Source organism: Neovison vison, chromosome 11 (assembly GCF_020171115.1).
Source record: "Neovison vison isolate M4711 chromosome 11, ASM_NN_V1, whole genome shotgun sequence".
In the NCBI taxonomy this organism is placed as follows: Eukaryota; Metazoa; Chordata; class Mammalia; order Carnivora; family Mustelidae; genus Neogale; species Neogale vison.
In genome coordinates this window covers 114,097,982-114,123,546 of record NC_058101.1, presented here as the reverse complement: position 1 = coordinate 114,123,546, position 25,565 = coordinate 114,097,982, and the positions used below count along the sequence as shown (strand labels likewise).

Sequence of the window (25,565 nt, the reverse complement as noted above, 5' to 3'; positions counted from 1 at the left end):
AGAGAAAAGAACAAGTATCATTATTTGGCCAAAACTACTACATATGCTTTTGAATTTTACATAAAATATGGTAATTCAAGTTTTGTTCCTGTATTTCTAATTGTTTTATGGAAAATGTCTTCTGTTAGTCACTCTTTCTGTAGGATTATTTTAAGACCATGATTTTAAAATTAGAAAATTCCTTGTGGGGTTTCAATAAAATTTTAGAACTTTTAGAAATATGTGACTAAATTAACATATCCCCAAAGTACTAATCCCATAGGATTTATAATGGAGAGAATTGGTATCCCCACGAGTCAGATCAATTTGGAATATGCCAATTCCGAATATCTCCTCCTGGAATTCCATAAAGCATATTCATTAAAATGGAAGAGTTGGTGTTTATTGAGAATCTACTATTGTTGCATTTTAGCTTCACTATGATTTTATTACATAGGCAATGGTGTTAATCCTAGTTACAAATGAGGAAACTGAGGTTTATAGGGTTGGTAATTTCCTCAAAGTCACACTGAAAGAAAACGGAGGCATTGACTCTTACTTTAGAGCTCACACTCATAGGTCTGAAGCCATATGTCCTCCAATATTATTCATATTAATATGAATTTTATGTTAATTACTTTCAATATTGATATTAACCTGCTTAATTCTTTGGGGAGTGATGCAGTAGTGACATCTATTAATTTGGTTAACCTAGCATTTCTAAATCTACTTGCTACCAAAGGTTTATGAATTTTAGTGGAGGTAGTGTCTCACAGAATATAGTTCTAGAAATACAGATATAAGCTATAGTCTTACTATAGATGAGGAGCCAGGAGGGGAAGAGCTCTTTAATATTTCTCTGGCTGCTTGTTCCAGGGTAACTGTTGGGGTCCTTCCCCAAGCATGTTTCCACCTGGCGATATGGAATAGACAGGAATAGGAAGTAAACACCTGAAATCCTCACTGCTGCAGGTGTACAGAGTGCTGGAACGCTTTGCATAAACGTGTAATATTTAGTTCCTCCTGCAAAGGGAACAAGTTTAATTTAGTTAAGCCACAAGGTTGAGTGAAAAACAGCATGTTGCTGTTATTGTTTAGTCAATTAAATTGTCCTCTGTGCTCATAGGAACTGTTCCACATTTATTACCGGTGAGATACATGCTCTGGCAATTTCTTTGCTTCCGATTATCTTATATTTAGCACATCTGAAGATTTAAGGACAAATGATGGAAGACATGGTGATAAATTGTCAGGCTTTTCTAAAGATTCAGAAGTTCTAAAGTTCCTGCCAGTGACAGATGGTCTGTCCTTACTCATCGCTTGTCTTCCTGACAGGGCTTGATTTTTTTCCCCCTTTTTTGTTCAATTCCTTTAAAATAAGCTCAACTTCTTGGGAGGCAGGGTAGTCTCATTTGTTATAACTATGTGCTTTGTATCAGAGTCGAAGCAACTCTATATGAACATACCCCCATTCTCCTTTACATGACCAATATACACATGCCTAGTGATAAGAGAGAAGCACGGGGTAAGAAGGAGAGGAGGAACAGATTAGGAAGGAAAATCCATATTTCCTTTCTGTTATTTTGAATACCAAACATACAGGAGTCCCCATTGGATGGTTTTTTACTTGCTGACTTGCCCAAGTATAATGCTGACTGAATAGCTCCAGCATGATACGATCTTTCAAGGAGTGTTTCTTATTGTTATGGTAATAAATTTTTTATTAATTTTTAGGATCTTCAATATTTCATAGCAATCTAAAATTTCTTGAAATTTTGGATTAAGAAATACAATTAGTGTTTACTAACTTGCTAGACACTTATAAGAATCCACGGAAGGAGAACACACAATTCTAACAATAATGAGCTCAGATATAAAATAGGGTCCTGGTGAAAAAAAAAAAAACAATCAATTGCTTAATCTATTTCATTGGCTTCAGATATGTTTACTGGTGAAAAAGGAGATGAGATACTTAGGTAAGGAAGATGGGAAAAGGAAAAAATTTTCCCTCCTCGTGTTCTAATGTAACTGTGAAAATAAATATAAAGGTTTAAACAATTCTAGGATATCTTACAATCACTTCTTAATCTTTTATCCAGAATTCAGTCCTTCACATTAGTAATGCTGCGAGTCTGATACAGCGTTACTGAGACTGAGGTATATCAGGTGAAAAGGGACTAATATTACTAAAAAAATAGAAAAATTATCAGATGATTTGATTTGGCTTTACAATATCTAGGTGCCTTTTGTTATCCACACAAATTGCTGTGAATTTCTTTTTTATTTAAATATGTTTCTCCTAAGAATATTCATTATGTGTTAGCTCAATGTGATAATATGTGGAAAGCATAAACCACATTATCGCTCCATCTTTTCTTTTAACTTGGTTGTAATTTTACTTTTCTGAAGGCGATGCATATATATGCAAAGTCACATGCTATATGCTAGTAGAGGTATAGTAATACATTTTATTTTTATCTGTACAGTATATCTGTTCTAGCCATTTAAGTGAAAGAACTCAAAGCCTACCAGGTTTCCAAAGTCTAGGTTGTTGAAGTGCCTGTCATCTTTTATGCCCCTTTGTAAACGCTCCTTCCATTTCCAGATATCAGTTACCATTTTAATTGGTAGCTTTTTCATATCACTTACTTTCAGTGACACTCAATTATTAAAAAATCAGATAACTCATGCCAGCTCATTGTTTATGCATAAAGATGTTAACATAAAGCTAAGGAAAGTATATTCCTCCTCACATGATGAATGGAAGCATTAGCATTTTGTGTACAACATACCAATAAAAAAGCTTCAGAGTTTCTTTATAACAGGGTGCCACCTTACTACATGGATTTGAGTTGTGTACACCTATTTTGGTATGTAATAAAAGGGACAGACATATCTACCTTTTCCTTCTTGAGTACCTTTCTGGCATAATTTGTTTTCCTTTCCCAAAGAATACTGGGCTCATGAAAAAAGGCCTGAATATTTGACATTTGTGAAAAGGCCCCCAAATATTGCATGGTTTGGAAACCATGCCTTTATAAAATCACGGGATTTAAAATTACTCTAATGAGCTATTTATTAAAATTTATTAAGGTTAGAAAAAGGTGCATAGCTAAGATTAATAAAAATGCATTACATTAGATAAAATAGGCTAAATTACTCTAACAAGGAGACCCAAAATGTAATGTGTCAAGAGGTTTATTTCTGGGTTAGCACAGTACCACATCAGGCAGTAGGAAAAGAACAGGGTCTCTTCCAAGAATTTAAGCTGTTGTAGTAAATGATTTATTTCCTTATCTGCAGTAATGTGCTAATAATCTCTTTCCTTGTTTCAAATTGATACTATGAAATGGCTTATGTATCCATACTCATGAGTGAAATTAAAGACAGGAGTGAAAGAAGATAATCTCTCTGCTGACCCTAAGCAAAGGAGGGTGTTAGAATTATTAGAACCATGGCCTTAGACGAGATACTCACCTTTCTCCTCTATGGAAACACGAGACTGAGCCTGTACTTCTACGCTGTGCCATGCTTTTGCCTGAAAGTTTGTTTCAGGTCAAAGTGTGAAAAATGAATAGAAAAATGGTCCAGGCAAATTATCAGTAAGTTACCACTGCAACCTTTATCTTCTACCTCTTTCATAAGTGCTGTTGTACAAGACAGCTTCTCATTTAAAAAGGTCCTCAGGTTAATGAAGGGTTCTAAGAGCCCAGATGTTGCCTAATCTGTCCAAATGGTACAGATTATAGGCATGAAGACAATTTAAGCTAAACGGAGCCATCTCCTCACTCTACTGCTCATGTTGTTTCAGTAGGTTCTTTCAGTCTATATTTTGGCTTTCATTTCTCTTTGACTTCTAGCTATTACCGTATTTTGATCATTTTTTTTAAGTCACGGGCTTTTAAAAAAAATATATGTCACTCTATTTAACTGGAAAACTATTTTCTTCATATCAGAATTTCTGGTTTGTATTTCTTTAAATTCTAAGAGTCCTTGCTTATTTTCTAACACTTTTCATTGCTAATAAATTAGTGATTGATTTGTCTAAGATGATTAAATAAATATAATCACAAAATTAGAAATAAGTGCTGGCCTTAATGGCATAAAGTGATTTCTAAAACTGAAAACTGCCAAAGTCATATTTTCTACATTATTTTGCATATAAATGGAAAATATATGTATTTCAAAAAATGATGATAATAATGATGTTAATTAAAAATAAATAACATCTTCACTTATATGTTAATGTATTATCTATATACTTCAATAAATTCATAGGGACCGATGTGATACGTATTGAAATAGTACAAAATTGATACCAAAATTAAAACAAAAATAGTGGAAGTAACTACATCCTTTCAGAAAATATTGAATCATACAAGAAATATATTTCCAGTTGGAATTCTCATGATTCAGTGCATCTCTCAACAGTCATTTCTCAGTTGGAAGAATAACCAGCAAAACAATCACCATGTTATAACAACTCCTTGATAGTTATTAGAAAGCATCTTCATTTAAAACCCGATCTGTGGGGGCTCCTGGGTGGCTCAGTGGGTTAAGCCGCTGCCTTCGGCTCAGCTCATGATCTCAGGGTCCTGGGATCGAGTCCCGCATTGGGCTCTCTGCTCAGCAGGGAGCCTGCTTCCCTCTCTCTCTCTCTCTGCCTGCCTCTCCATCTACTTGAGATTTCTCTCTGTCAAGTAAATAAATAAAATCTTAAAAAAAAAAAAAAACCCGATCTGTGGGCATTATTGCTGAAAATATGAGAATAATCTTTTATAAAAGATTATACATATAACAGATTATACATATAATCTTTTATAATCTTTTATAAAAGATTATACATATAATTATACATATAACAGTGCCTGTATGCCTTACGGCATGAATCATAAAAACATACCTTAAAATATGTATAAGACTGGATAGAATGGAAAGTAATACAAAAGCTACCTCTACCATACTGTGCCCCCCCATGCCCACACACACTCCATACACACATACGTGTGTGTGACCAAGCTTACAGTTTTTAGCCCAAGCCAAGAATCATTTAGAATCCATTTATTCAAAGTTAGTCAGTCAAGATTGCGACCTATATATTGTTTGTTTTTCCTTTTGCATAAATTTTGTTTATGTAATTAGCAAGCTAAAGCTACTGAAGTTATCCACCCACAACTTAATGTTAATATAATCTTTATTGCTTTTAGTTTTTACATTCAGACAACTTTACAATTGGATCTCCTTAGAGAACACAGCACAAAGTGTTTCAGAACACAGAGCAGTTTGCTTTAAGAAAATAGCAAGCATTTACATAGGGAAATAGCAGAAGATAAGAATGTTAGAGCCAGACTGTAGAAATAGAATAGAAAGCCATCAAACTTTACTTGAAATAGGAAATGTGATTTGAACTACCAGTTAAATCACTGTGTGGTATTATTTATTCTTTTAGTTGAAACCTATTTTTCTAGGCTTGTGATGAATTTTATTTTCAAACTTAATTAGCAAGTCTACAGTGCATCCGCACTTGAACACAAAAGCTTCTGTGGTGTTCGGCTAACAGTTTTACATCTTTAATTTAATAACAAAGATCTTTCTAACACGTGATATGGGTTTTGTTTTTGTTTTCGTTTTCTGTTTTTCTCTGCCATTTGCAAGTATATTCATTTGGTTTGGTTTGGTTTTCACTATTAATGCTGACTGATAGCTGGTTTGTTTTCTGTTCTAGGTTGTGGAGACTAATTTGGTTGCTTTTGACTGTCACTGGATCATTATAAATGAGGTAACACCAACTAAACCTTATTGTCAACTCTGGGTCCTGTTTTCATACAGTGAGTCACAGCATTTCCTATGGCCTTGGAATCCTAAGAGGAAGTAGAACACAAAGTAAACTTTGAGCTTCCTGACTGGATGCTAACTAAAAGTAGAATAAGGAGTTTTAAAAAATTATAAATGGCTTTGTATGAATAAAATAAATGGAGATCATCTTCCCACTGAGTATCTTTTCGTCTTTTCCGCTGGCATACGCTGACTGCTTCGGGAAATCATCTTTATACAAAGTACAGTTCTTCTTTGTAAGCAAAGTGAATTCCTCCCAGGGGAGTACTTGTGTTCCATTTATATTTTAATGTTGTTTCTAGAACTTTTATATCCACCCCCCTTACACAAGGACTAAATAGTTCAGCATATGAATATGAATAAAAAATAGATATTTTTCTCTTTTCATGATGAAATACAACTATTTTTAATCTACCAAGTTGTCAAATGCCTTATGAAAGTTTATTGATTTTTGTAAAAAACTACAAAGATTAAGAATACATTACAACATAAGAACTCTGTGAGATAAATCGTTCCATTGGCACCTACCAATAGGATTGGAAAGGATAATGAGCAGATCAGTCATGGACAAATAATGAGATCACATGAATTTGTCCCCAACAAGACCTGGTATTCACGTCATATCTATTACTTATGAATAAAAAGAATGCACTATTTATCTGTTAGCTGTGTTACTATGGATATGTAATATAATCACCCTGTGTCATTTGCACAGTAAGTATAATATTTACTTTATCAGCTCATTATAAGAATTGAGATTTTATCTTATACTCTTAACATATGCTGACAAATGACACTCAAAAATGGTAATACAGTAATGATTATATTACACTAAAGTCCACAGATCGGTTTCCCACATGTTAATGAATACTAAACATTATTCTATGAAACAATAAGGGAATGAGGTTCATGGAGGGTAAATGGTTTTACACAGAAAAATAAAAATAATATAAAGTTTCAAGTTGTGTCTTCTACACATTGGTAGAATTTTGGCACCATTCTTTTTTTTTTAACAATAATTAACATATTATATCATATTAGTTTTAGGTATATAATACAAAGATTATATAAATGTGAATTTATATATATAAATTTATGTATATAAACATATACACATATATATGCATACACTTAAAATGACTACCGCAATTAGTTACCATATATTACCATACAAAGCTAATCTTTTTTTCTTGTGAAGAGAACTTTTAAGATATGCTCTCATAGCAGCTTTCAAATGTGCAATATGATTTTACGGACTATAGTCACCATGCTATATGTCTCCATGAATTATTTATTTTATAACTAGAAGTTTGTATTTCTTTTCCTTTAAAAAAAATATTTATTTGAGAGAAAGACAGAAATAGTACAGGGAGAATGAGTGGGGAGGAGAGAGAGAAGCAGGTTCCCCACTGAGCAGGGAGCCTGACACAGGGCTCAATCCCAGGACCCTGGGATCATGACCTGAACCACAGGCAGACACTAACCAACTGAGCCAGCCATGCACCCTTGAAGTTTGTATTTCCTAATCCCCATTGCCCATTACCCCATCCTAATCCTCCTCTCCTCTGGCTCCCACCAATATGTTCTCTGTATCTATTAGTTTTACTCAGTTTTGTTTTTTCATTTTTTTTATTTTTAAGATTTCACATGTAAGTGAAGTCATAAGGTATTTGTCTTTCTCTGAGTTATTTCATTTAGTGTAATACCCGTATGGTTTATTCATGTTGTTGAAAATGCAAGATTTCATTCTCTTTTAAAGCTGAGTAGAATTCCATTCTGTATGTGTGTGTCTGTGTGTGTGTATGTGTCCATTTATCCATTGATGGACACTTGGGTTGCTTCTATATTATGATTACTGTAAGTAATGCTGTAATAAAATGGGGGGGTGCTTATATCTTTTCAAATTAGTGTTTTTGTTTTCTTTTAATAAATATCCAAAAATGGAATTGCTGGATCACATGGTATTTTTTTAAAAATTTTTTGAGGAAACAACATACTGTTTTTCATAGGGGCTGTACCAATATATATTTCTACCAACACTGCACAAAAGTTCCCTTTTCTCCATATCCTCCCAATTCTTATTATTTCTTATCTTTTTGATAATATCCATTCTAAAATGTGTGAGGTGAACTGAGGTGATTTTGATTTGCCTTTCAGTGATGATTAGTGATATGGAGCATCTTTTTATGTGCTTGTTGGCCATCTTTATGTCTACTGTGGAAAAAAGTTTGTTTAGATCCTCTGCCCATTTTCAGATTGGTTTTTTTGGAATTGAGATGTTCAAGTTCTATATATATTTATATTTAAATATAATTTATATAATAATATATATAATAATAAATATAATTATATATATATAAGATTCATGTATTTATTTTTGTGGGGGAGCAGCAGAGGGAGAGTATCTTCAAGCAGACTCCCCACTGAGTGCAGAGACTGGCAACAGGGTTCTATCTCACGCCCAGGAGATCATGACCTGAGCTGAAAACAAGAGTCCAACACTTAACTGACTGAGCCACACAGATGTACCTCTTTACATATTTTGGATATTAACCCCTTATTAGATATATGATTTTCAAATACCTCCTCCGATTCAAAAGGTTGCTTTTTTATTTTGTTGATGGTTTCCTTCACTGTGCAGAAGTTTTGTTTGTTTTGTTTTGTTTTTGTTTTTAGTTCGAAGTAGACCTAACTTCTTAGTTTTTTTTATTTTGTTGCCCTAGTCTTGGAGTCAAATCCAAAGTCATGGCCAAGACTTATATCTGAAAGCTTTCCACCCTTTTTTCCCTCTCTTCCCCGGACGAGCCCCAGGCCTGCCTCTCAAATTTCTCATATCAGAGAGATCATATGGTAATTGCTTTCTCTGATTGACTTATTTTACTTAACATAATACCCTCTAATTCCATCCACATCATTGCAAATGGCAAAATTTCATTTTTTTGTTGGCTCCAGTAGTATTCCTTTGTATATATAAATGAAACAAGATGGGACTAGGGAGGGAGAAAAACCATAAGAGACTCAATCTCAGAAAACAAACTGACAGCTGCTGGGGGAGTTTGTGGGGAGGGATAGGATGGTTGGGCTATGGACATTGGAGAGGGTATGTGCTATGGTGAGTGCTGTGAATGGAGTAAGACTGATGATTCACAGACCTGTTGGGGCAAATAATACATTATATGCTAATAAAATAAAATAAAAACAAAAACAAAAAAGAATATAGGTAGTTTCTAAGCTGAAAGATAGATGTATGGGGCTCATTATTTCCCTCTACTTTTGTATATTTTCAAAATTTTATAATAAACATTTTTTCTTAAGTAGTTTTAAAAAAATAAAAAAAAAATAAAAGCTTTCCACCTTGTTTTCTTAGAGGATCTTAATGGTTTTACGTCTTACATTCAAATCTTTAACCCATTTTAAGTTAATTCTTGTGCATGGTGTAAGACTCTAATTTCATTCTTTTGTATGGCTGTCCGATTTTCCCAACACCATTTATTTTGGACTGTCTTGTCTGTTGGATAGTCTTGGCTCTTTGTTCTAAATTAACTCTCTGACCATAAATACCTGGGTTTCTTTCTGGGCTATGTAATGTGTTCCACTGATTTATGTGTCTGTTTTTATGCAAGTACCACATTGTTTTGACTACTGTTGCTTTGGCATATAGTTTGAAATTGGAAAGTATGATGTCTCCAAGTTTGTTCTTCTTTTTCAAGGTTGTTTTGACTATTCAGGATCCTTTGTGTTTCCATACAAATTTTAGGACTGTTTGTTCTATTTATGTGAAAATGCCATTGAGATTTTGATAGGGATTGCAAGGATTTTATAGATTGCCTTGGGTAATATGGACATTTTAACAATATTAATTCTTCCAGTACATCAGCATGAAATACATTTTCACTTAGTTGTGCTTCTTCAATTTATGTTTTCCATATCTTATAGTTTGGAGTAAACAGGTCTTTCCTTTCCACAGTTAAATTTGTTTCTTGATATTTCCTTCTTTTTAAGCAGTTGTGAGTGGGATTATTTTCTTAATTTCTTCCTTCTGTGTTTGCAGCAACCCATAGATTTTGGTATGTTACAGTTCCATTTTCATTTGTTCATTCCCTTATCTGTAATAAGTTCTTTTTCCTGTTTTTTTAAGATTCTCTTATTAGCTTTATGTTTTGAAATTTAATTATAAGTTGTCTTGGTGTGGCTGTCTTTGGGTTCCTCTTCTTTTTTGACTTTCCGGACTAATTGGATCTGAATGTCTATTTCCTGCCCCAGGTTAGGGAATTTCTCAGCCATTATTTCTTCAAATAAGTTTTTTTTGTCCCTTTCTCACTCCTTCTCCTTTTGGGTCTTCTCTGATGCAAATTTATTCAGTTTGATTTTATTTTATAGGTTCCTTAAGTTATTTTTGGTTTTTGATTGGTTTTCTTTTTGCTGCTCTGACTGCATGAGTTCTACTGCCTTATCTTCAGGATAACTGATCCTTTCCTCTTTTTTATCTAGTGTGCTGTTGAAGCTTTCCAGTGTATTCTTCAGTTGAATTATTGTGTTCTTCAGCTCTATGACTTCTGTTGGTATTTTCTTATATTTTTTTTATCTCTCTTTGAAGTTCTCAGTTTTTATTTATCTTCTCCTGAGTTTGGTGAGCATCTTTATGACCATCACTTTGAACTCTTTATCAAGTAAATGAAATATCTCTGTTTCATTAAGGTTTTTTTCTGGGGTTTTGTGATATTCTTTTGTTTGGAATATATTCCTCTGTTTCTTCATTTTGCTTGACTATGCTTATTACTATGTATTGTATAGCTTTCTCTCCCAGTCTTGCATGAGTGGATTTGTGTAGAAGATGAACCTTCATTCAACCCTGCCCTAGCTCTTAGTTGCCTGTGAAACTTTTGTGATTGTCTAAGCAACCTGATTTATTCTTCATCAGTCCCAGTTGGTTGAAGTTGTGCCAAACTCTGCCACTGTTCCAAAGGGAGGGATCCAAATTAGCACCTAGTTTCATGCTTATTCGATGCCAGATGCTCAGGCACCAATTTTTAAAGGATGAAAATACATACAGTTCTGTAGGACCAAAATTGTAAGCCCTGCTGGCATCCAGACCAGTCCATGTAGAGGGGCTCCCTTGCTGACAGCTGTAAAATTTGGGGTTTCAGACAAATGTATAAGCTCCTTTCTTGAAGGTACTGACAAGCTGTAGTGAAGCAAGGGAGAGCACAAAGATGGCAACATCTGGCCCATGTAGCCTCTGGGTATGTGCAATCCTGAAACCTGCCTTTCTGACTGAAGTTCTAGGACAAGTAAAATAGGCTTTCTTCACAGGAAGATGTAGGTGTTTCAGTCTATTCTCTGTGCTATGACCTGGGGATGGTAACCTGCCAAGAACTGTCTCTCTGATTGTTTCAATCCCATGGAGCCCAGGAATGCAACACCCCCTGGACCTCAGAGCCAACTGCTCAGAGGGTGTCTCATGTGTGGACTATGTGTGTTTGCTGATTTTAGCAGGGCCACAGGTTAATGTGAGGATAGGGCATGCCTGCTGGCTTTAGAGGGACCACAGGAGAGTGAAGGGCTGAGACACACCTGACAGCACTAGCAAGGAAAAGTGACATTGCAAAAATGGTGGCCACCAGCACCTTCATCTCCAGAGAGAGGCCAACAGGCCCCTGCCCTTCTGGCAGATGCATTAAGATTAGCAAATGAATTTCTTTCAAATATACTCTAGATGATTTTCAAACTGCTGCTTTTGCACTTGGTCCTAAGGTGAATGAGTCTGTGTGTACACCCTTTAAAAAATTCCCTACAGCCCTTTGGGGCTCCTAGATGTGAGCCCCATTGGTTTCCAAAGCCAGACACTTTGGGGGCTTATCTCTCCATTGTAGGTCCTAAGAATTGGGATGCCTGAGGTGGGGCATAGACCCCTTGCTTCTCAGAGACAAGCTCTGTATTTGTGAGATTCCTCTCAACTGTGTGTCACTATGCTGGGGGTGGGCTTTTTGGCAAGAACACTTCTCTGCCTCTCCTACCCGTATTGATAAAGCTCTTTAATTTTTTGTTGTGGGGTAGCTGCTCAGCTGATTTCCAGTAATTTTTCAGAAGGGATTGTTCCATATGCAGCTGTTGATTCAATGTGTCCAAGTGAGAAGGTGAATTCAGAATATTCCTATACTACCTATTAATTAATTAACTTATCTATTTATGTATTCATTTAAACTTAGTTGATGCACAATATTGCATTAGTTTCAGGTATATGATACAGTGATTCAACAAATATGTTACGCTCACTGCAAGTTTAGCTATCTTTTGTTATCTTACAGCACTGTTATAATATCATTGACTATATTTCTTATAACGTCCCTTTTAATCTCATGACTTATCCATTCCATAACTAGAAATCTGTACCTTCCTCTCCCCTTCACCCATTTTTCCTATCTCCCCAACCCCCATCCCTCTGGCAACCATTAGTTTCTTCTCTATAGGTCTGATACTGCCTTTTATTTTTTTGCTTATTCATTTGATGTTTGTTTTGTTTTGTTTTGTTTTAGATGCCAAATTTGAGTGAAATTATATGGTCTTTATCAGTCTGACATATTTCACTTAGCATAATACCCTCTAGGTTCATCTATGTTGTTGCAGAAAGCACAATCCTATTTTTAAAATTATTTTTATTAAAATATAATATATTATTTGCTCCAGAGGTACAGGTCTGTGAATGATCAGGCTTACATATTTCATAGCACTCACCATAGCATACACCCTCCCCAATGTCCATAACCCAACAACCCTATCCCAACCCCCACTCCCCAGCAACCCTCAGTTGTTTTGTGAGATTAAGAGTCTATTATGGTTTGTCTCCCTCCAGATCCCATCTTGTTTCATTTTTTCATTCCCTCTGCCCCACAATCCCCCTCCCTGCCTCTCAAATTCCTAATATCAGAGAGATTATGTGATAGTTGTCTTTCTCTGATTGATTTATTTCTCTCAGTATAATACCCTCTAGTTCCATCCACATCATTGCAAATGGCAAAGTTTCATTTCTTTGGATGGCTGCATAGTATTCCATTGTATATATATATACCACATCTTCTTTATCCATTCATCTGTTGATGGACATCTAGATTCTATTCCATAGTTTGGCTGTTGTGGACATTGCTGCTATAACATTTGGGTGCATGTGCCCCTTCGGATCACTACATTTGTATCTTTAGGATAAGTACCCAGTAGTGCAATTGGGGGGTCATAGGGTAGCTCTATTTTCAACTTTTTGAGGAACCTCCCTACTATATTCCAGAGTGACTGCACCAGTTTCCATTTCCACCAACAGTGCAGGAGGGTTCCCCTTTCTCCGCATTCTTGCCAACATCTGTCATTTGCTGACTTGTTAATTTTAGCCATTCTGACTGGGTGGTATCTCTTTGTGGTTTTGATGCCAAGTGATGTGGAGGAGTTTTTCATGTATCTGTTGGCCATCTGGATGTCTTCTTTGCAGAAATGTCTGTCCATGTCCTCTGCCCATTTCTTGATTGGATTATTTGTTCTTTGGGTATTAAGTTTGATAAGATCTTTATAGATACTTGAATACTAGCCCTTTATCTGATATGTCATTTTTGAATACCTTCTCCCATTCTGTAAGTTGTCTTTTGATTTTGTTGACTGTTCCCTTTGCTGTGCAAAAGCTTTTGATCTTAATGAAGTCCCAATAGTTCATATCTGCCCTTGCTTCCCTTGCCCCCCTTCCCTCCCTTGCCTTTGGTGATGTTTCTAGGAAGAAGTTGCTGTGGCTGAGGTCGAAGAGGTTGCTTCCTATGCTCTCCTTAAGGATTTTGAGAGGTTTCTGTTGCAAGCTGAGGTCTTTCATCCATGTTAGTCTACTTTTGTGTGTGGTATAAGGAACTGGTACAGTTTCATCCTTCTGCATGTGGCTGTCCAATTTTCCCAACACCATTTTTGAAGATGCTATCTTTTTTCCATTGGAAATTCTTTCCTGCTTTGTGAAAGACTAATTTACCATAGAGTTGAAGGTCCATTTCTGGGCTATTTTGTTCCATTGATCCATGTTTCTGTTTTTGTACCAGTATCATACTGTCTTCATGATTACCGCTTTGTAATAGAGCTTAAAGCCTAGACTTGTGAGGCCACCAATACTGACTTTATTTTTCAACATTCCTCTGGCTATTTGGGGTCTTTTTTGGTTTCATATAAATTTTAGAATTATTTGTTCTATTTCTTTGAAAAAAATTGATGGTATTTTGATAGGAATTGCATTAAATGTGTAGATTGCTTTAGGGAGTATAGACATTTTCATAATATTTGTTCTTCCAATCTATGAGCATGGAATGTTTTTCCATTTCTTTGTGCCTTCCTCAATTTCTTTCATGAGTACTTTATAGTTTTCTGAGTTCACATTCTTTGTATCTTTGGTTAGGTTTACTCTTAGGTATCTTATGGTTTTGGATGCATTTGTAAATGAGATCAACTCCTTAATTTCTCTTTCTTCTGTCTTGCTGTTGGTATATAGAAATGCAACTGATTTCTGTGAATTGATTTTATATCCTGACTACTGAATTCCGGTATGAGTTCTGGCAGTTTTGGAGTGGAGTCTTTTGGGTTTTCCACATAAAGTATTATATTATCTGCAAAGAGTGAGAGTTTGACTTTTTCTTTGCTGATTCAGATGCCTTTTATTTCTTTTTGTTGTCTGATTGCTGAGTCTAGGACTTTTAGTAATATGTTGAATAACAGTGGTGATAGTGGGCATCCCTGCCATGTTCCTGACTTTAGGGGAAAACTGCTCAGTTTTTCCCCATTAAGAATGATATTTGCTGTGGGTTTTTCATAGATGGCTTTGATGGTTTTGAAGTATGTACCCTCTATGCCTATACTGTAAAGAGTTTTGATCAAGAAATGATGCTGTACTTTGTCAAGTGCTTTTTCAGCATCTATTGAGAGTTTCATATGGTTTTTATTCTTTCTTTGATTAATGTATTGTATCACATTGATTTATTTGTGGATGTTGAACCAACCTTGCAGCCCAGTAATAAATCTCACTTGGTTGTGGTGAGTAATTTTTTAATGTACTGTTTGATCCTATTGGCTAGTATTTTGGTGGGAATTTTCAAATCCGTGTTCATCAAGGATCTTGGTCTGTAATTCTCCTGTTTGGTGGGGTCTTTGTCTGGTTTTGTGAGGAAGGTAATGCTGGCCTTATGAAATGAGTTTGGAAGTTCTCCTTCCATATCTATTTTTTGGAGCAGTTTCCGGAGAATAGGTATTAATTCTTCTTTAGTGTTTGGTAGAATTCCCCTGGGGAGCTGTCTGGCCCTGAGCTCTTCTTTATTGGGAGATTTTTGATGAGTGCTTCAATCTCCTCAGTGGTTATGGTTCTGTTCAGGTTTTCTATTTCTTTCTAGTTCAGTTGTGGTAGTTTATATGTCTCTAGGAATGCATCCATTTCTTCCAGATTGTCAAATTTCCTGGCATATAGTTGCTTACAATATGTTCTTATAATTGTTTGTATTTGGTGTTGGTTGTGATCTCTTCTCTTTCATTCATGATTTTATTTATTTAGGTCCTTTCTCCTTTTTTTCTGATAAGTCTGGCCAGGGATTTATCAATCTTATTAATTCTTTCAAAGAACCAGCTCCTAGTTTCATTGATTTGTTCTACTATTCTTTTGGTTTCTATTTCATTAATTTCTGCTCTGATCTTTATGATTTCTCTTCTCCTGGTGGGTTTAGGCTTTCTTTGATGTTCTTTCTCCAGCTTCTTTAGGTGTAGGGTTAGGTTGTGTACTTGAGACCTTTCTTGTTTCTTGAGAAAGGCTTGTATTGCTATATACTTTCTTTTCAGGACTGCCTTTGCTGTGTCCCAAATATTTTGAACCTTTGTGTTTTCATTTTCATTTGTTTCCATGAGTTTTTTCAATTCTTTTTTAATTTCCTAATTGACCCATTCATTCTTTTGTAAGATGCACTTTAGCCTCCATGTATTTGAGTTTTTCCCCGCCTTTCCTCTTGTGATTGAGTTCTAGCTTCAGAGCACTGAAAATATGCAAGAATGATCCCAATCTTTTGGTACTGGTTGACTAAGGATTAATTAAACCAAAATTAAATGATTTAAAATCATTAAACAAAATGACCATTCCCTTCTCTTCTTTGATAATATTATATAGGGGACCCATTAATTACTTTTCCCCCCATATCCAATTAAACTTCTAACAACATGCCTGAATCTTAAAAGTATGAACCCACGTAGAGATCCTGGAACACCAGAAGTCATCTGTCTACTGCTTCTGTATCTGTTTGTGCTATGGGAGAAATCATTCCTTCATATCATACAGAGGAAGTCTGAGGAGACTGGAGTGTATTTCATTAGTGACAAATATTAAGGAAATAATAACAATTTCTATTTTAGTATAGATTTCATAAACATTAGGAGTCTTTTTAAACTTCCATTTAAGTTAATTTAATAAAATATTAGAAGGAAAATGTCTTTAAATGTATATTCAGCAAGTTGGGCCACTATTTTGTAAATAAAACATCCACACAAACAAAGCAATTTAACCAGCAAATAAATCACTAAATGTTAGGACTATAGAAGACCACAATTCTTTTTTTCCTCCTTCACACTTGGATTTTCTACTGTAAGCTGTCATAACTTTATAACATTACCTTTACCATTACTAAAACCCTTGTGTCCTTTTTACATGCAGTCCTTCTTACTAGTCCTTGAACAGAGCTGTCATTTCTTTGGGGCAGGTCAATACCATCTAGCTTCTGAAAAATTTGATGTTCACAGCCCAGAGTTTATATTTGTTATTATTTTTACCTAAACTAGGTTCAAACATGTTTTCTGTACTTTCATTCCTAGGAAAAATCATCATTATCCATATATCTGCAGTCAACATTCTTCTAAGTGATTCCGTTTAGTTACCTCGTTTTCTCTGAGATACAAAATATGCCTTTGGAAACTTAACTCTCAGTACCTTTACTTTGTTTATGAGTTGCTTATACAAATTTATAATGAATGAATTAAAATTACCCTAGTTTCGATAAAAGAAGAAACATCTATTTCTCAAATTTGCTAACTATGCAAATGCCCATTTGACTGAATGTGGAAAACATGAATCTGTCTAGATTGGTTTGCATAGCTACTATTTTGTTGCTAATTTTAAAATGGGTTGCAAACATTTATTTAATCTATTGCACCAATAGTTTCTTAAAGAGGTACTATAAATCAAAGTTGGCACTGTGCATCATGATACAAATTGATGTACGAACTTGAAAACAATATATTTTTTTCATTTGCAATAAATGTGCTATAATAGAGAGGCTATGTTACCTCATATGGTATAATCCATCATATGTTAGTAGTTGGTAATGGTATTTATCTTCTCCCTGCAATCAGTGACTCTAGCTCAGAACAGCCTTTCCAGATAAGTATTGTCATTCCCCTAGGATCATGAAACAGATGGCCTCACACTTTATTTAAGTTTTACAAAAGCTAGAAATTCTGATAGAAAGATATGCATTGTCTAGAGATGCAGGAAACACCATGCTATAAGCACCCTCTTTCCTTTGATAACACTGAACCTGACCTTTGGTGCCCTGACTTCTTGTTTAAATAATTTAAGGTAATTGCTGCAATTCAGTATTGCAGTTAAAAAGAAGTTGCTGTTTAGATTTTAAAAGCCTATATGTGTAAAGGAGGTTGTGCATTTTTCCTAGTTTAGTGATTAATTGAACTGCTCACTACTAATCTCTCAAGCAGAAAGTTACCATTCTGCTACATTTCCTGCTGGTATATAGCCTACAGTTGGTTTTGTTCCGTATTTCAACATTATGTTTGTGTAATTATTTCACATTAATGTTAAATTTTGTGGAAGCGTGAAAGATTCATCTTTGCTAAAGCATGAAGAATATAAACATTAGCAAAAGCAACAACAAAAAAATATAATTTTTTCAAACTATGCTATATAGTATACTACTTAATGACATTACTAAAATCTGGCTTATTTGTTAGTGTTGAAATTATGACAGCATCCCAGTTGCTACACTTAAAATTTCAGGTATCTATCTTTAGGAGATAGTTTGGTGAAGTCCTGCCATTACTTCATTTGTTCATTCATTTTTAAATTTATCCACATTTAGCAAATACCTATGATAAGACAGAAAGTTTGTTAGATGCTGAGATTTAAAAAAAGAAAAAAAAAAAGGGAAAAGAAGGAAGTCTCTTCCAAAATAGTTTGTACAGTATAGATGGGCATCTGATCTAATGGATTTTGAGAGTCTTTCCTTCCCTGGAATTTATTATTTTAAACCTATGCTGATACACCACAAAGATTTGGGAGTGATTGAATTCTTCTAAAAGATTTGTTCTGGGAAGTGGTTGTTTCTGGATGGAGTTGTAACAAAGTTTTAGCTTTCCTCTTCTTCTCTCTTGCACAGTTCAGGGTTCACCTTGTACTAAACTATTACAGCAAAGGGAATAGGAATATTTTGACTTGACTATTAATAATGTTTTATTATCTGTGTAAGTTATTTTTTGGGAAAAAGAAAGACTGTATGCCTAATTCCTAAAGAAGTGTGTGTATATATACATACACACACATGTATACATTCAAATATATCTGTGTATATATATGTTTTATTATATCTAAATATGTTAGATATAGTAAAACATTTTTTCGGGGCGCCTGGGTAGCTCAGTGGGTTAAAGCCTCTGCCTTCGGCTCAGGTCATGATCCCAGGGTCCTGGGATCGAGCCCTGCATTAGGCTCTCTGCTCCTCAGGGAGCCTGCTTCTTCCTCTGCCTGCCTCTCTGCTTACTTGTGATTTCTCTCTGTCAAATAAATAAATAAAATCTTTAAAAATAAATAAATAAAACATTTTTTCACTTTTATTACATTATTAATTCTTAATTCAGAAATATTCATATAGAGAATACAAAAAGAACAAACAATTTTGTTATTCAACCTCTTTAAATTCTTTAAAACTCAGAAAATTTCTGTATATCTTTATAGAGATTAGCATAATTTGGTGGTACTGGAGGCTTGGGAGAATGAGTGTTTGAACTGGTTCTAGATTTTTTAAAAATCTGATGGTTCGCACATTTTTTAAAGTTCAGAGTCTTAGAACAATGTAGATTCTAACAGATTATACAATAGTTTCATATTTTATTATAGTAGTTTACTTATGGATTTTTTTTCATTTAAAAGAGTATCTTTAAAATAGAGTAAATATTCACTTGACTTTCAGTGTTTACATAGCATTACATCTGCCTCTCTTGAAATGCACTTTTTGAAATGTAGAAGTAAAGTTCTGTAAATATAAAATAGCTGCCTAATCAAGTTTTCATATCGCTATCAAACTATTTTTGAGATCAGGTGTCAAAACTAAAACTGCAAGTGAATTTTTTGAGACAGACTGTCTGTTAACTTCATTCAGAATGGCAGATTCTTTCCTCCCAGAAAATTACTTCCTTTTCCCTTTCCCAAATAATAATAGGCAAAATATATTCAATTTAAATTGACATTTCCTCAGATATAGCTTAGTTGCTTAGACACCTGAGAACTTCAGCTTTCAAAATCATCCCTTTTTGTGGGCTTGAAAATAGTCCACTTAAAGACTTTGGCTCATGATAGATTACTTTATTATTCCTTATAGAATCATTAATGTGTTTAATACCAGAATAATATATCTTTATAGTTTTAATTTCTATCATTCATGAATATTAATCTAAATATTTTGCATAAGGAAATGTGGATATCTTGTATAATTACTTTAGAGAGTGTTTCTTTTGATGACATTTATAAATTCATATCATGAATAAAGAATATTTTGAATGAAGAACTTGGAATTTCTCTGTTTCTTTATTTATGAAGAATCACAGTATCTGATTCAGAATGCAGTTTTTAGTAGAAAATGAGACAATAGGTGGAGTGCTTAATGTTTGTCAAATATAAAGCAGAGACTTAATATAAGTTTTTATACTAACATGCTGATTTATAGTTCATCATATGTGGGGCAGGTAGAAATGATGCTGTTTTACAAAATGTTGCTGTATCTTAGTATTACTAAAGAACAAAAGATCACATATATAACAAAATTTAATTAACATTATAAAAAAGATGGTAGAATCTCTCACTGTCTTTTAAATGAAAATTCCTGTCTGCACAACGTGGAATTAAAAAAAAAAAAAAAGTAGACACTGAAAAGCAATATTAGTTACTTTTAAAATGTTTCTGGTTAAATTTCAGTCTTAAAATGGAAGTTGATGAGATACTGTTTAATTCTGCTTTGTGAATAGATAATAGAGAATTAAAAAGTGACTTGCTTTTTGCCAGATAGTGTTTCTGGTGGGCTAGAGAAAGGACATAGACTAAAGGAAAAAGACAGCATTTTAAACGAGAAAAATCATTTTTATGGTACATTAGGGATCAATTGACGAGAAATCCAGAATATTATACTGCATACAGCTGACAGGTATTATTTTATTTCCAGAAAATCTCTATTTTGTGAAGATAAAAAATAATGAATTTTAAAACTAATATATGCTTTAAATAAGAATAATACATAATAATCTAGAAAGGAAAAGAAGACAATTTACACCTGTAAATAGTCTTTTTCTTTTTCATTATTCTTTAATAATTCTTCAGGTCAAAACCAAGAAACGCTCACCACAGTCCAAAATTTATTTTGTGTTAAATCTTTTATTTCTGCCGCCATAAGAATCTATTGAAACTGATAATATGTTAATTGCAAAGGCTTTGTTGGTTTAAAACACTCCAAATGGACACTATGAAGCACAAACTGCTTTAGTAAAGACTGCCTTAAAACTAAAATTTATTCTTATCATTTCTATTCTAATTCCAGTTAGAATAGATGTTATAGTATAAAAATATTATTTCATTGTTATTATTTCTACTTCCATGATTGAGCCAAGTCTTAAAATTTAAGTCTGAAGTTGGAAGGTGGGAGGGGGTGAAGAAAGTAGAAAATATGTTCCTTGACTTTGACAAATACTCATGTGCAAGATAATATCAATTTGGATAAAGAATATTGGTTTTTTTCCCCATTCATCTATTCTGGTTCACATTGTATAATAAAAAATGTTCCATCTTTATGAACACTTTGTTTAATCTGTTCTTTACCAAGAGAAATGTATGAATTAATACCAGTTCTAAGAGATAATTGGGAAACATTTTTTTTAAATGTCCTCTTGTTTTCTTTACTTGCTTTATTTAAAAACCCCATTTTTCATTGCTAAGAACAATATATATTCCTCTTACATTGCAACTATCTTCTGGGTACTCAAAGTACCTTGAAACCCACTGATTTTATGACCTTTTTCAATGTTTAGACAAATATTTTTCCAATGTTCAACATAGTATATTAGAAAATTATTACAGATAAGGTGGATTTAAGCAGTTGCTCCATTTAGAATTATTTAGGCATTAATGTATATAATATAAAGCACGAACAACACCTATAAATGAGCTGATCATTTTAATTAACATGTATTATTGTTTTCATCTGGATGTGTCCTAAGCACTAAGCAAATGCATTATAGTCACGAATTCATTTACATTTACAAATAACAACTCATTAATAGTTTTCTGTTTCTGTTACCATATTAAAGCATTTCTAATAATTCCATTTCTTATCTTATAGGAAATAAATGATGTGGATGTTCAGGAACTTGTAAGAAGGTCAATTGGAAGGTTAACAATCATCCGGCAGACATTTCCAGTCCCCCAGAACATAAGTCAGCGATGTTTCCGTGGCAACCATCGAATATCTTCAACGTTGTGTGATCCAAAGGATCCATTTGCTCAGAATATGGAGGTATATTCTAAATGCTACAGTATTTCTCTCGAGGTGCTTCATTGGCCAATTATACAGAAAGCTCTTTGAGTTGTAATAGATTCAGGTTGATACATGTTTGCATTTTCTGAACTATTCTCTTCCTCTAGAAATTTAGTAGGTCTGATGCAGGAATGCTAAGAATTTCTGTCTTTGATCTTGACCTCATTATAGCAAAATATATACTCATTTAATAAAAATATAATGAGTAAATGTTATTTCCTTCTCAGTAAGTAGATACATAGCATTTGCCACGGTGGAATTTGTGATTGACATTCCTTAATGCCAAATTCCAAATTATTAAATTTGCTTGACTTCTCTGACATAACAAGGACATAGACATTTATTCTCTTTTTAAAGATTAGTCTCCAGTTTGAAGATATTCATCAAAAAATACTTAGAAATGCAAAAATACTATAGTGCTATATAGTCCTATCGAAATCAGATGGGATATAACGGAAAGCTTTGCTATTCAGAATACAACAAAGAAATTCAAAGTAAATAAATAAAATCTCTGAGCAGCAAAATAGAGAACAGAAGTCCCTGCAGTTTACTCATAAGGATGTCCTTTAAAAACTCACCCAGAGCCTATTTTCTTTTTCTTAAGGAAAATGCTATCAGATTTAGTTTTATTTAGTTTTATTTCCTTTGCACTGGAAATCTCAATATGTCAGTTTGAATGGGTTGTTACCAAGGCAGGCATATCGACAACAGTCCGAAGCCATAAGGGGCATTTTCTAGCAGACAAGGGACAGAAAAAAATAATCAGATATACTAATTCAAATATCCTATCAGTGTAGGGCTTTTCCAATAAAAACAACTCTGTGTCATAAAACAGCTCCTAAGGGTATAATCATGCTATGCTGCTAACATATTAGTATTTTAACAATAACTCTGAGATAGCAACAAAGATTAAAGTCATGGTCAATTTCAGAAGTCAGAAAAATATATATTTTAGAAAGCTGTTCTTTCAAAATGTTTAATATCAAAAATGTTTTAGTGCTTAGAGATACTCAGTTTGAATAGTTTGGAAATACACCCCTATGAGAACTAGTTCATCCCCAGTAATACCAGATAAATGAGGTCATTTTGTAAAATGACTTCTTTTGAAAGACATCTCTACATTTTTCCTATCTTTAGTCAGTTTTGGATTTTTTTAAAGATTAATTACTATTTATCCAACCACTTCATCATACTTATCACCATTGTAAGGAGCAGCATGTATTTACCAGGACCATTGACCACAAAACTTTGTGTTCCTTACTAGATTTAGGCTCTTTGAGACTAGTTCTCCTCCAAGATCTGGTATCATAAAATCCCATGAAGTACTCGTCTATCTTTGTTTCCTCCATCACACCTACCACACTGCTTTGCTTCTTCATAAATATATGTTGATTTGAATGTAATTAAGGAGAAGACAATGATTAAAGTATGCCACTCTGAAGCCTAAACAAGGCCTGTTTAAATTTTAATGCCAGTCTTACACATATGCTTATAATGACCCATTTTTTCATATTAATTGGTCATGAACATGATTGATATGAAAATGATAGAATTCTAAATGGGGACAGTGGAATAATTTTGATTAAGAAAATTTTGAATTGTTGAGGTTCATCTCAGTCAAAGGAAGTAATAGGAAATATACAAATTGGGAAAGCAGAAAGTAGCTACATAATATTTTAAGGCACATTCATCTAAAAGTATAATCCTACTGATTTATTAATGAGTACCTTGAAACCATGGAACAAATATTTTTTTCTTTCTTTCTTTCTTTCTTTCTTTCTTTCTTTCTTTCTTTCTCTTTCTTTCTCTTCATAGCCCCAGACCTCTATTCTGAGTTAAGGAAGGACCATGCCTCTTATCCCACACCTTTGTCTTCCACCTGTAAAACCCACAGATGGAAGAAAATAAGAAAATTACTTTTCTTTGAGGATTTATTACATAATAACTTCCCTATTATACATAATAGGTTTTGAGAAAATATCTAGTATATAAAAGAAAAATTGACAGAAGATTTGATATGTGGATATATATATAAAATTAAGAATCTAAATGCAGGACTGTTAATTCAAGATGTTCCACTAAAAACACAACATATGATATAGAGGCTTCTCTTGGTAAAAATTTTATCTCACTGAAGTTAGAGGAAGCAACAAGAATAATATGTTTTAGGCGGGGGGGTGGGAGGTTGGGGTACCAGGTGGTGGGTATTATAGAGGGCACGGCTTGCATGGAGCACTGGGTGTGGTGAAAAAATAATGAATACTGTTTTTCTGAAAATAAATAAATTGGAAAAAAAAAGAATAATATGTTTTAAAAAATTGGAAGTAGGGGATTCCTTTAGAGACGTAACCCTCCCAACTTGGAGCCTATAAAAAACTGCAGGTAAATAGGATCACAGATTTTTATCTTATCAGCACGGTAGTATTAAAAATAACTCAGAAAAAGTAAAAGTATGAAAATATGACTCAAGTGAGCTCTAAAAATAGAGATCCAACTATTAAATAGAAACCCAACTATAAAATCACAATAGTCAGTACAACAGGGGAGAAGAGAGTTCATGTGGGTCTCGGTAGAGGTCTCTGGGCTGTTACTTAATTTAATATACAGAGAAAGAAGATTCAGATTTGTTTTGTTATAAACAAAAAACAAGCTTGCCAAACTTTTAAATTCATGCCAGAAAGACTAAAATCAAGGATGAGTTGAAGTTGCAAAGTAAAGTTAAAGAAAACTTTTAGCTCTAGAGACAAAGTTTGTACAATATATGAAGCGAGAAAAAGTGAGACATTAACTGCTTGGTTAAACTAATGTTAGATTGGCTACTAATGGAGAGAAAATAGAAAATTTCAATTTTTTTTTGCTTTTGTTATCTCCATCTAAGAAAAACAGTCTTCAAATTGGAAAAATTAGAGTTAAAGTTATTTTTAAAAAATAAACCACTGGCTTATAAGGAGCAGGGTTTGGAGATGGTAAGCATATGCCTTACTGCTTTAAAATGAGGTCTAAATAATAATCGTTTTAGAATAGTAAATAAAACAGTAGATATGATCACAATATTATAATTTAGAAATACCAGAAAAATACTTGGATAGAAGACCCAAGTACATGAGATTGGTATATTGTTCCAAGTTTCAAAAGGAAGGAAAATTATTCTGACAGAATTTAATACACTAAAAGTTGATATTTGGATAAACTGTAGAATATATTACTAAATACATGGCTTGGGATACTTCAAATATGACAATAGGACCTCCTTAAGGGTAAGCACTACCAAACTAAATCCTATTTACTTATTTTTTTTATAAAGATAGAATGTTATAAACCTATTTATTGCATATTGACTTTTAGGTGTAACTTACCAATTTTCTTATGAAATCTTTATAGAAAGGCATTAAAAAGTCTAGATAGGTTAATGTCACCCAAATATTTCAATAAAGAACTTAGAAGATAGTAGTAAACATTATTTTTAGATTTAAAAAAGAAGAAAAAGATAAAAGTTAGAAATATGTGGAAGTCTCATCTTAAAATTTATAACTTACGAGTTTCTTTAAAATTAAATGTAATATTCCAAATAATTTACCAGTTAACTTTGTTTATTCTTCAAATCTTTGAGCAAATTTGATATGCCTGGAACATAGATAGCTCAGATATATTTTGTAGCTCTGAGTACTTCTAATATCCATAACTTCTTTGAACTTCAATTTGGGAAGCATGGAACTAAGAGGATGCTCAACCATAATGACAAATATTCTACTCTTGAAGTGCAAGGAACTGTATATGGTCATCCGAAAATAGTATTCTTGCACCTTACATTTTTAATTATTTACCATTACACAAATAAAAGTGAATAATAATGCCTAACAGATTTGTAAATGACATAAAGCTAGGAGAGAAAGC

At 33.6% G+C, this 25,565-nt stretch overlaps 1 protein-coding gene across 1 annotated transcript in view; it reads left to right on the top strand.

Annotated features, from left to right (window-relative positions):
• The window catches only part of GRID2 (glutamate ionotropic receptor delta type subunit 2), a 1,460,772-nt gene that overhangs the window by 900,155 nt on the left and 535,052 nt on the right, over window positions 1–25,565 (top strand). The window contains exons 5-6 of the mRNA XM_044224485.1: window positions 5,705–5,758; window positions 21,477–21,650. Coding sequence (XP_044080420.1) covers window positions 5,705–5,758; window positions 21,477–21,650 — 228 coding nt within the window. The remainder of the gene's footprint in view (window positions 1–5,704; window positions 5,759–21,476; window positions 21,651–25,565) is intronic.